The sequence below is a fragment of the Stigmatopora argus genome, chromosome 1 (genome assembly GCF_051989625.1).
Source record: "Stigmatopora argus isolate UIUO_Sarg chromosome 1, RoL_Sarg_1.0, whole genome shotgun sequence".
Taxonomy (NCBI): domain Eukaryota; kingdom Metazoa; phylum Chordata; class Actinopteri; order Syngnathiformes; family Syngnathidae; genus Stigmatopora; species Stigmatopora argus.
In genome coordinates, this window is record NC_135387.1 from 13,881,225 (window position 1) to 13,893,350 (window position 12,126).

At 43.0% G+C, this 12,126-nt stretch overlaps 2 protein-coding genes across 2 annotated transcripts in view; one reads left to right on the top strand and one right to left on the bottom strand.

Moving 5' to 3' along the window:
- plxnd1 (plexin D1) overlaps positions 1 to 4,341 on the top strand; it is an 85,700-nt gene extending 81,359 nt beyond the window's left edge. The window contains exon 36 of the mRNA XM_077599145.1: positions 3,872 to 4,341. Coding sequence (XP_077455271.1) covers positions 3,872 to 3,988 — 117 coding nt within the window. The 3' untranslated portion in view covers positions 3,989 to 4,341. The remainder of the gene's footprint in view (positions 1 to 3,871) is intronic.
- A 918-nt stretch (positions 4,342 to 5,259) lies between these two features.
- Positions 5,260 to 10,178, bottom strand: exorh (extra-ocular rhodopsin). The gene is made up of 5 exons (XM_077599247.1): positions 9,621 to 10,178; positions 8,806 to 8,974; positions 7,573 to 7,738; positions 5,643 to 5,882; positions 5,260 to 5,443 (listed from the first exon to the last, which is right to left on the bottom strand). The coding sequence occupies exons 1-5, from the start codon at positions 9,979 to 9,981 to the stop codon at positions 5,315 to 5,317; spliced, it is 1,065 nt and encodes a 354-aa protein (XP_077455373.1). The 5' UTR covers positions 9,982 to 10,178; the 3' UTR covers positions 5,260 to 5,314.
- Positions 10,179 to 12,126: the final 1,948 nt, after the last annotated feature.

Sequence of the window (12,126 nt, forward strand, 5' to 3'; positions counted from 1 at the left end):
TTCGAATCCCGCTCTCGTTTGACTAATCACTACACTAGTAGTTCAGTAAATGGGTAATCCTTTTTTCATTCAAATAAAGACTTAGTCATTTTTTTCAGCAAAACAATATTTCCGGTCAGCCGAAGGCTGACCGGAAGACAGTTGGGAGGGGGGGGTTCCTGGTGGTGTTCGACAGTCGGCCTTCGGCCGACTGCCGACACCATACAGTCGTTGACTGGCGACACCGGGACGTGAACCCTCGACACCCACGTGGCAGGCAGGTGACTTTCCCACTACACCACGAGGCGGCCCGCCTATACATGATTGGAAGTTATATCTATCCTTTTCATTACCTAAATAAACAATTTGAGAATTGCAAAGAGTGGAATTGAACTCATTCCTGATTTGAACTTGAGTCCACCTGAAGTTCTGACCCATTGTCTTTGCCACTGGACCACAGTGACTTCTGAACTGATGTGATTGGAAGTTATATCTATCCTTTTCATTACCTCAATAAACAATTTGAGAATTGCATAGAGTGGAATTGAACTCATTCCTGATTTGAACTTGAGTCCACCTGAAGTTCTGACCCATTGTCTTTGCCACTGGACCACAGTGACTTCTGAACTGATGTGATTGGAAGTTATATCTATCCTTTTCATTACCTCAATAAACAATTTGAGAATTGCAAAGAGTGGAATTGAACTCACTCCTGATTTGAACTTGAGTCCACCAGAAGTTCTGACCGTTTGTCTTTGCAACTGGACCACAGTGACTTCTGAAATGAAGTGATTGGAAGTTATATTTATCCTTTTCATTACCTCAATAAACAATTTGTGAATTGCAAAGAGTGGAATTGAACTCACTCCTGATTCCCACCTCAAGTTCTGAACCAATATTTTTGCCACTGGACCACAGCAATAACTAGGAGAAGAATCAGAAGTCAGATTTATTCTCCGACTTTCTTAGCCTTACTATACTATGTCGATTTTTTAAAGAAAAAAGCCTTACTATATACAGACGCTCCACTACTTACGAACATTCAACTTACGAACAACGGTACATACGAACATGTCTGCAAATTGCGTTTAAGTCCAAAAATGTTCGCAAGTCCAATTTTGTATTTCGCGCCTTTTTCGGAGTAGTACTTCTTTCCGCCGTTGCAGTGCGGAAGTGCGTGAATGTATCTCCAGTGTGCAAAGAACCTTTTTCATTTGTATCATTAAATATCTCATGCATCCAATATTGAATATGCTTGGTAAAAAGCTAAAGGCTTCTATTGAGGGAGTTGCAAGGAAGAGGCAAGCCATTTCATTTGAAACGAGTGGCAATAATAACGAAGCTTGATGCGCGTGAGAGTGGTGAGCGTTTCACGGGCATTGAATCGTTCGACCGTCAGTACCATTTATAAACAGAAAGATCGAGCAGCAGGACCCAAATATTGAACGTTGCACAAAGTTTGCAAATCAATTGAATGATGCCATACAGTGCTACCGCATCATTTATGATGAAAAAAAGAAGAAAACTGTGCAATCGTCATTAGGTCGCTTCTTTTGGCCAGTTTCTAATACATAAATCTCTCTCTCTCTCTACAGTACTGTACATATTCTCTCCATTTTATTAAATGTTTTTTTTTTCAGTACAAACCAATGCGTGTTACTTATACAAGCCTTAAACATACAAATGCACTTGTATAAACCTTCAATATACTTATATCGGCCTTAAACATAAATTATAATACAAAATATAGCACTGAATCAACTTACAAACAAATTCAACTTATGAACAATCGCTCGGAACCAATTGCGTTCGTAAGTAGGGGAGCGTCTGTACTCAATTCTCATCTCACTTTCTGAACCGCTTTATCTGCATTAGGCTCGCGGGGGCTGCTGGAGCCTATCCCAGGTGACTTCCGGCCATAAGGGGGGGGGGGGGGGGGGGGGTTAGGGGGTGGGGGGGGGCACAAGGAGACAAACAACCATTCAAGCTCACACTCATACCTAGGGACAATTGAGAGTGACCAATCAGCCTACCATGCATGTCTTTGGAATGTGTGAGGAAACCCACGCAGGCCCGGGGAGAACATGAAAACTCCACGGAGAAAGGTCCGAACCTAGATTTGAACCCAGGTTCCCCCACTGTGAGGCCGATGTGCTCACCACTCATCCGCCGGGCCGCCCTACTTGAAGATTGATAACAAAAAAATGCAGTGTTTTATAGATGGCTGAAATCGAACAACGGCACCTCATTTTTCCCCATTTTTGAAGACCCGCAGATCTCTTTTTGCTACAGACAAGCTAACTTTTAATACGACAAGCGTGAACACAACAGATGCGGTTAGGCGGGCTGAATGGCCTCTGATTGGCCCTTCTCTTGCCCCGGTGGGCCTCGCCGCGCGCGTTTATGCTGAGTGCTCTCAACGTTTTGGTGACTAGGAACCCCGACGACTTTCCGCAGATGTTGTTTTGTAAATACGTGAAGGGCCGAGGCTCTGCAGTGAGAATGGAGGCACTCGAAAATGCGCTTGCAGGTGGCTTCCTTTACCCTCTCTGCTGGATGCAGAGGTGGCTAAAGTACTCAAAGTACTCATGCTCTCCACCAAATGGGCCAGTTTCCAGTGGTGCAAACATTGGCACTTAAAAATAATGTCTGCAGAAAAAAATATCCTCCCAAAACCAACTCAGTCGCAATGTTAGGCTTCTTTTCTGGCGGTTTTGAGGTTTTTGCCTCACCAACTTTTACATTGCTCAAGCATGATGATGTTCTTTTCATGAAATGAACTATTTAAGAGCCGTGCAAATAGATTGAGAAACTAAATAGTGATGTCCTTTACCTCCCAAAATACTGCATCTCAGGTGCGAAAATTTCGATTTTTCCTCTTTCAGTGGGAGCAAAAGTCAAAAGGGACAGAGAACAACTAGTATTAATTGCATTCATTTGAAATCCTCCCCCCCCAAAAAATTGTGTACAATTGGTAAATGTTTAAACACAATAATTAACGCGGTGTAGGAGTGTCGTCGTTTTGAGGGGTCAGTCATACCTTTGCACAATCCCACCGATAGGCTTGAGTCCAGGTCGTACTACTTATTAATGATGCCACAAGGAATCCGGAATGTTGTATTTTCTGGACTATAAGTCAAACTTTTTTTCATAGCTTTCGCTGAGCCTGCGACTTGTATACGATTTATATCTTTTTTTCCCCACTCGAACCACCAACAGCTTGTTTTTTAGGCTAGTTATAGTAAAAAATAACATATATTATCATGTGCCTATTTTGTCTGTTGTTTCCTATTTTACTATCACTTTAATGTTTGTCTGTTTCTGACAATTTAAATAGCTCATCTCATTTTCTGAACCGCTTTAACCTGCCCTGTAGAAATGCAACTTATACTCTTGTGCCACTTATATATACCTTTGATTGTGCATTCTTTGGCTAATGTGACTTCTAGTGTGAAAAATACAGTACTGACATATGATTCGCTAAAATAGTTGATGAAATGGCTCCCCCCTTTGCGGCCACAAAAGAAAAATGAAATTTGGTGGTTTTTTTATAGATTTTTTTTTACCCGCATTTTTTTGCTGATGTATAAATGACAAAGGCGTTGCCTGTCCCCTTTAAATTCCTGACTTTTCGCTTGATTTCCCATCTGATGTCTTTCTCGGTGGCTCTTTGCATTTCCTTTTACATGACTTTCTTCCTTTTAGTGACTTTTGACTTAAATTGCGATTGTGAAATTAAATGTTACTTTCAATGTTCTTCCTACTTGACTTTCTGTTATGTTACTACCTGTGTGATTACTTGCTATCTTGTGGCTTCCATCCTGGGCGATGTCCTGAAGCACGGCACCCGATATCTTCTAGTCACCATTCTGCTGTCCTTTTTTTTCCTCAGGTGGCGACTGCGCTCGAGTCCAACCCGACGGCACGGCGCACTCAGCTGCACCACAAGTTTGAGCAGGTTGTGGCCCTGGTGGAAGACAACATTTACGAGTGCTGCAGCGAGGCCTGAGCATCCGTCCGTCCGCCGCCGTCCGCCCTCGGTCGGCGCGGTGGCCCCACGTCTCGAGGAGGCCCGCGTCGGTCGGCTGGAAACGCTTCCCGGATGAGGCTTTGTGGACCCCAAGTGCCGCTGGTCTTGATGCACTGAATCCTTCCCCCCCCCTGGGGATGAGCCAATCGTGCACTGTACTGTATTATAATGTCCATAGCAATATTTATAGGTGTGCCGTATCGCTTTGGAGGAGACGACGGTCATTGAAGTCGTCCGTGACGTCCGCAACGTACTCAGGTGTGACTCGCCACCGTCGGTGCTTTGAACATTTTGTCCCAATGTGCTTTGTTTTTTTTTGGGGGGGGGGATCGGCGACTCTATGGGAAAAGCTGCTGCAACTATTCACCTTTCGAACAGCACCGAAGCCACTCGCACGCTTGCTAAACAATCTTTGGGACCAAATAGAGGGAAATGTACATTCGTGACAAACGTGATTGCCATATTATCTTAAGACGAGTGTCTTCTATTGTCCGACCGTATTTGTGATGCCAAATGATTTGTCCGAATAGGGGAAATAAATCAAGTATTTAGGATTTGATTGTGTTTTATTTGTCCAAACGGGGCTGGTTTCCAAACCATGGGATTTTTGAAAACCAGCTGACTAACATCTGGAACGTTTTAGAAAGGAAAATGGAGAGTGAACGGAGGAAAAGCCAACCAGACGTTGAGCTTTGTTTTTATTGCCACACATCAAACAAGATGTTGCAGAGTCTTTACACCAGCCACCAAATCATCACATCCCGATGGCTTTCATGCACATGCTGACATCCACTCAAACGTGCACACTCATGCGAATTCGGCTACATCTGTTTCCACTCGCGTCCTGAGACGAGCGCGTCCTCTTGTAGAGGCCAACGGGAGCACCGCCGCTCGCGTAAATCATGATGGAAAACAATCCGGACCGGGTGACTTGCCGGAAAGTTCACCCCGTTACAAATTTCATTTTAAAAAAAAGGTACAATTGGGTGTAAACAAGACAAGATTGGGTGTGGTTTTCTAAGCAAATGGAGTGGATGACAAAATCAAAACTATGCCGTAACATCTTTTTAAGCACATTCCTAGTGTCAATATAACAAAATAAACTATTGCACTTTGCAACAAAGCTTCACTTTGGCCCAATTATATGACATGCTGCATGTTTGGAGGATTTCAAGATTCCGTGCTAATTTCTGGTCAAGTTTTGCAAGGTTAAACGACGCGACCTCAGGGGAAAATATTACAAAAAAAAATTCTATTATTATTGAGATAAACCACCAATAAGTGTGAAAAGTCATGGTGTGACACTCAAGCAGGGGCCACCTGACTGGAAGTAATTGACAACGTCTGCGTTTTGGAAACGGCTGCGACTGAGGCGTCGTCGTCTTCGAACGGGTTTTTCCCGCAGCACACGGTGGTGAGCATGCAGTTACGGAACTTAAGGAACAAAAAGAGTCAAGGTATAATGGACCCGTAAAATCCTATTCCATTCCATGAAAAATCAAACAAAATTAAGCTCTGCAAGTGTGCGTGCACATTTGTATGGAAAAGACGATGTGGGGGTGAGCTAAAAGGGACGTTTGGTGCAAAAATATATTTAGTTTCAGAAAGAAAGCAACCTTAGTAATTGACTTACCTGCTTGTTGAGCAGAATGTAGATGACGGGGTTGTAGAGGGCGGCGCTTTTGGCAAAGAACGCCGGCGCCGTCATGAAAACGGGCCCAAACGCCACGCCCTGGTTGGCGAAGATGTACCAGGCCACGCTGGCATAGGGCACCCAGCACACCAGAAAGGAGATCACCATGACTATTACCATGCGCGTCACTTCCTTCTCGGCCCGCTGGGTGCTTTCCGACTCTTGTTGCTGTGCTGCCGCCTGCAAAGACACGGTGACAAACATGTTCTTATCTTTAAATTAATTAAAGAGGAACCTTAAATTATTTTGTCCCATGAGAAGTACAATTCTTGACCCACAATTTTATACACGAATGAGAAAAGTATTTGGCACTGAAGCCATTTTCAAATATTTCCAAGTTTTTCATGTTAATAGGTGTGTTTTGGTTGCACGTTAGTACAATTTGAACCCATTTTGAAACCATAATGTCCCATGAAAGCTTGCCTCCCGTGCGCATGGAACCAGTGTCGAATGAGTGAATAATGTATTCTTGTATAATTGCGGAAAAAGCTTGGTATCATTGAAGAATCATTGTTTTATGCGTCTCTGCGGTATGTTAAAATCACCACGTGCATTGCCAAATTTCTCGTCTTACCGTCTGACCGCTGCTTTTTCCCAGCATTTGGTTAGCAATAAACTTTTTTCCAAGCTCAAAGGTCTTTGTCGACATCTCAATTGGTCTCGTTATGAGGTCACCATCAGATTCAAATATTTGGGTTTTATGAACTATACTGTCTTAGAACAGGACAAGGCTTGATCATGACTAAGAGTTTCACGATTTGCATTTTGATGCGCGTATTGTTATGATCCTAATCCCAAGCATGTCTTATAGCCGAGAGGAAAAAAAACAAAAAACATTTGGACTTTATAGTACGCTGTTTCTAACTGTGAAGCTTTTTCTTAATCATCTGCGATGAAGCGCATGTAAAACAGTAAGAGGCAGCTGGAACGAGCACTTTTGTCCCAAGTGGCGCTTACATTTGTAACGTAAGCGCCTAAGGAAGAATGCATGAATTATGAATGCCGACGTCTTATTATTGATGAGTGCGACGCGGCAGACGGCCTTTCGGCTGGTGAGCTGGCTCAGAAAGCCTTGGTGCCCTCCTCCCCTGTCCTTGAGCCACCCAAATCCTACAAATCTCCTCACCTCTCTTCTTCATTTTACAACCAAAGCCAGAAAGTTTGCAGTTGACATTTCCTTTTTGGCAGGTTAAGAGCGTTTGAAAAGATTTTTTTTTTTTTTTATAGTGTGCCTCTACCAAATATTTTAGAGCAGTCTATCTCAAGCATTTTACAGCAAGTACCACCTAAAAGGATACTTAGCGCTCGGTCCCAACATGATTAATTCATTGGCTGCCATTGACAGCGCAAGATGTCCAATTCATTTTGACTGAGGTCTAGCAGCAGGTGAGCCCAATGACACTGATGCACGAATTGGACAAGGTTTTAGTCATTTTTAAACATTAACATTGCTCCTGGGGGGCTCTTAATGTTCTTAAAGATTGAGTTAAATGGTATGACACTGAGAAGCTATTCCTAAATATTTGAAAAGAAACTATTCTTCAATATTAAGTGAGTTACAGTTAAATACAACTGAACTATACTTGATGCCTCATAAAACCAATATTTAAGAAAATTACTTCTCAACTGTTGTCAACTTGATACCATCATTTCCTATCATTAAGCGATAAATTACTTTGACATTACGAACAATAAAGGAACTGTATTGTTAAAACAAATCCCCCCCAAAACATACCTTAACACAAATATGTTTAAAATACCTCTCTATATATGACAACTACTCATACTATAGGTAATATATATGTATATAATGATTGCCAATGCATTATAATGTTGGGAGCAGGCATATTAGTGTTTGGGGGTGTCGTACCGCTCTGACAGTGCACAGCAGGCGACCGTAGCAGAAGAAGATGATGACGAGCGGGACCGTAAAGTGGAGGATGAACATGTAGACGACAAACGAGGCATTGTTGATCTCAGGTTTGGGGGTGTAGTAGTCGATGCCGCATGAGCACTGCATGCCTTCGGGGATGTACCTGCATACACGCACAAAAATGAAAACGGACATTCAGGCCTATGCATTTACAGATGTGGAAATAAATCAGCATTTATATTTATTGCAGTTTACCATCCATTATCTTTACAAACCTTCCTGAACCAGCTGCCGGCCCACCCCATCAAAATGAATTGGAGGTTTAAAGAGAAATACGGTGTATAAATCCTCAATTTCATGAAAAGACAATATTAATTCTTATCTTGATAACTGATACAATATTTGTTGATGCTACAAAGCCTACCAGGATGATGTATTATGTGCACATTTAATAAAATCAGTTACATGTGTCATGATTGCCTTCAGCTTCGAAATGAAGTGGAAGCAGGCAAACGAGAAGGAAATGCTGGTGCATAATTTGGGAATTTTAATGAAAAATAACCATACAAAAATCAACTAAATAAAATCTAAACAGGGGAGACGCACACCGACGAACAGGCAAACATTACTTACAACGAACAGGAAACAATAGTCCCACAAAGACGTACCAAAACAGGGTTCGAATACACTGACAGGGGTTGATGACAATCACGAACACCTGGGTCAAACAAGGTAAGGAGAGCCAAAAGGGACACATGAGGCGAAACGCGTACAAATCATGCAGACAGGACACACAAGGAAACCCACCCATCCATCAACCCCAACAAAACGTGTCAACATTTCACCTAAGCAATAAAAATACAAAGCAATTTTGAAGTTTCTGACAATTTTGTGGCTAGAAAATCTCAGCCCCTTGGATGAAAAATATTGTGTTTAACAAAACATTATTTTTAAAGATAATGTTAATCAATTTTTTTGCGTTGCCTCCAATTTCAGTTGATCATGGCTTAACCAATCAATTTATCAATTCAGATCAATGCACTCCTAGTTCTTCTGAGGGCTATGGGTCCATGATGGAATGCTCCAAAATGGATTTATAGGATTAAAAAAGGATCTCGGGGGTCTTCGAGATATCAAACGTCCACAGTTTTTGAGTGCAAGAGAAAGCCAGACAAACAAAAACGCGTTTCAAACTCCAAATGTTCTCGCCTTTTAGCAAAAGGCGCGTACCGTGACCATCCAAGTAGCGGTGGCGCGGCGCAGGTCAAGGCCATGATCCAGGTGATTCCCAGCCCACAGATGGCGTGTTTCTCCCCAAAGCGGAAGTTGCTCATTGGCTTGCATACCACCACGTAACGCTCCACCGCCAAAACCACTAGCGACCACAGTGCCACCTCTCCTGCAAACACACAAAAACGCGTCAACACCATGCGACGGTCTTCGGCGGGCCATCGGTGTGCCTGCTCTGAAAAAAAGGGAAAAGTAAATTTGAAGAAAATTATCAGCAACTGTGATTGCCACAATTGCACCGTTAGAACAAGAACAATAGCAGAAAACCTTGTGTTTACAGTCAAATTAACAACTATCTACTTTATGGAGAACGTTGTTATACTCCAAAAAGCTGTAAAAAGTATGGTTTTCCTATTGTGTGTATTGTGGTGACATTAGTGTGCTCTCATTCTCCCCCAAATGCGACATTGCCACAGTGGAAGTTGAACATCTTTACGAATGAGACAACAGTCCGCTCTAGTTTCAGCTGGTGCTTTCAGCTCTTTTAGGTTCTCAGAAAATTGGCAGCCAATCGGAGGGCACTCAATGAAACGGACAAGCACTCACGCTCACAATCACACCGCCACCGAGTGGGAATCGAACCCAGACTGCCCGCACCGGTTAAGCGAAACAACAACTGCACACTCAGGCAACTGTCCCATCAAGCACTTTTAAGCACTGTAGCATGTATATTTTGCAGTGTCCTCATTTTTTTATCTAACAGTATATTACTATAGATTTTAAATTGTTTTGTTTTATATTTGATAGCATACAACCTCCCAATGTGGCGAAGAAGCCTTCGACGTTGCAGCCGGCGACACCCAAGCTGAAGTAGCCGTGCAGGGACGTGTAAAGGGTGACTGTGAAGCCCCCCAAAACCATGAAAAGGTCAGCCACGGCCAAGTTGAGCAGCACGTAGTTGAGCGGAGTTCTCAGCTTCTTGTGCTGAACCGTCACGTAAAGCGTCAAAAAATTGATGGGGAAAGTGGTGACGATGAGGAAGAGCATGTACGCCGCCACCAGCGAGTACTTCCACGGCTCGGCCAAGTAGTACTGGGGGTACTCAAAGGGGCTGCGCACCAGCCCCGTTTTGTTGGACATGGGCACGTAGAAGTTGGGTCCTTCGGTGCCGTTCATCTTCTCTGGTGTTGGAAAGGCCCGGGCTCAGCCGTGGGGAAGGTGAGGTTTGCGGCCCCCTGAGGCGCCTGGCCACCTTTTAATCGCTCGAGCGGATTAAGAACGTGCACTTAGATGGAATTAAGACAACCTTGGGATGGTCTGTCAGCTCGACCGGAGAGAGAGAAAGGGCATCTGAAGAAGAAAAGTAAACTGCAAAGGGAGCCCCGGAAGCATAAATGACGGGAATTCCCTTTTCATTTAGCTCAGCTCAGCGTTCGTTTTTATCAACCCGGCAGACTGGCGTGTCGTGGCTTGACGGGGCAGAAAAGATGGTTACGGCATGTTAAATCATTCAATCCCGAAGATGTCTTTATACATGTTGGGATTTTTTGAAACTGCTTTTAAAACAGTGAATAGTGCAGACAGCTCCTGTCAATTGCTACCTTTTAAACTGGGTTAATGAGACAAATTGAAGAGCAAAGGGCAGGAATCCATCTAATATCAGCCCACTTTCCTCCCACTCAATGGTGGCTGTCACTCAACAGACTTAAAAGTTGAAGGACCTGAAGCAACAGTAAAGTTAGTATATGTAAAGATTTGACAGAGTATAATGACCATGTATAGTAAAGCTTTTTTCCCTTAAAAGACTACATATAGTAAGTCTGTTATTCTACTTTTTAAAAAGAAAGAAGGTAGACCATGTATTGAAGCAATGTTCCCTCTAATTTTTCATATGTCTGAGCACACTGAGGACCACTGTGACCAACATCAGAAATGCTCGCTAACATACCTATCAACTTATACGTTTTTCCGTATTTTATACATTTTATGATCATTTCAAATTGTGTACGCTTAACAACTTTTGTACGGATTTTTTTTGTAAATGTTTTGTAAAACCGATCTCCTTTACCCATATCGGCTCTAATCTGGATCGTATCGGTCACTGGTAGCAGACAAAAACGTCGTCACTTGCTAACATTGTCAAGCTTTAAGCATCATATGCACACAGGCATCCCCCTTTCACATGTCTGCCTTTCCACTATATAAATATAGCAATGTACCCAGAAAGTCCAGCTGGCAGTTTGCATGTTCTCCCCAGGCCTGCGTGGGTTTCCTCCGGGTACTCCGGTTTCCTCCCACATTCCAAAAACATGCATGGTAGGCTGATTGGACACTAAATTACCCCTAGGTACGGGTGTGTGTGTGTGTGCATGTTTGTTGTCTGTCTCCTTGTGCCCTGCGATCGGCTGGCCACCGATTCAGGGTGTCCCCCGCCTCTGGCCCCAAGTCAGCTGGGATAGGCTCCAGCACTCCCCGTGACCCTAGTGAGGATAAAGCGGTTCAGAAAATGAGATGAGATTGGCCACCCCGTCCACTTAAGAGAAAATTTTAGACTTTTTAGTGTGTCCTATGTGAGTAAATATGTACTGCGTTGCATTTGTACGCTTAATAAGGGGAAGAAATGGCCGAGGTTGACAGGTATGCGCTATGGACTCAAATCAGTATCACGCCTGCCATCAGCAAGTGCATTTCTTCTACCCATTAATGATCTAGTAATAATAAAATTTAATTATTAATAGCCGTACACAAAACGTCTTAATACATATCAGTAGAATTTGCACAAATCTAACTTCAATTCTACCTTGTTTTTCCCGTCTGTCCTCTGTCGCTCGGGGTAGTGTGGCTCCATTTAGTCCATATTTTCTATCGGAAAACTCAGTCACAACTTTAGCCTCGGTGCATGTTTTGGAAAACAGACTTCTCTCACTCGAAAAACAAAAGATGTACCGCTTGTTCTTCTATTTGCACATACTCCGACAGCCATTCCAAGTTTAAAGTTGCAGTTCTTTTTTTACTCTGGTTTCGGGAGTCGATTTATCACATTCACCTTAGCGGGGTTAGCTTTAGCTTCATGTGCAAGTACTGGCAATGCCGTGATTGGCTGCAGAGCGTAATTGCATCGCATCCAGTGATTGGCTGAAAGTGTGCGACCAGTGTACAATTGTGCATTTTAGAGGGAGCGTTGATTGTGAGGTTTTTATTTCTTTAAAAAAAATGACCATGTATAGTAATGTTTTTTATTTTGAGAAAAAGACCAGGCAGAGTAAGGCTTATTTTCTTTGATAAATAAATAAATAAAAAGCCCATGTAAAGGAAGGCTTT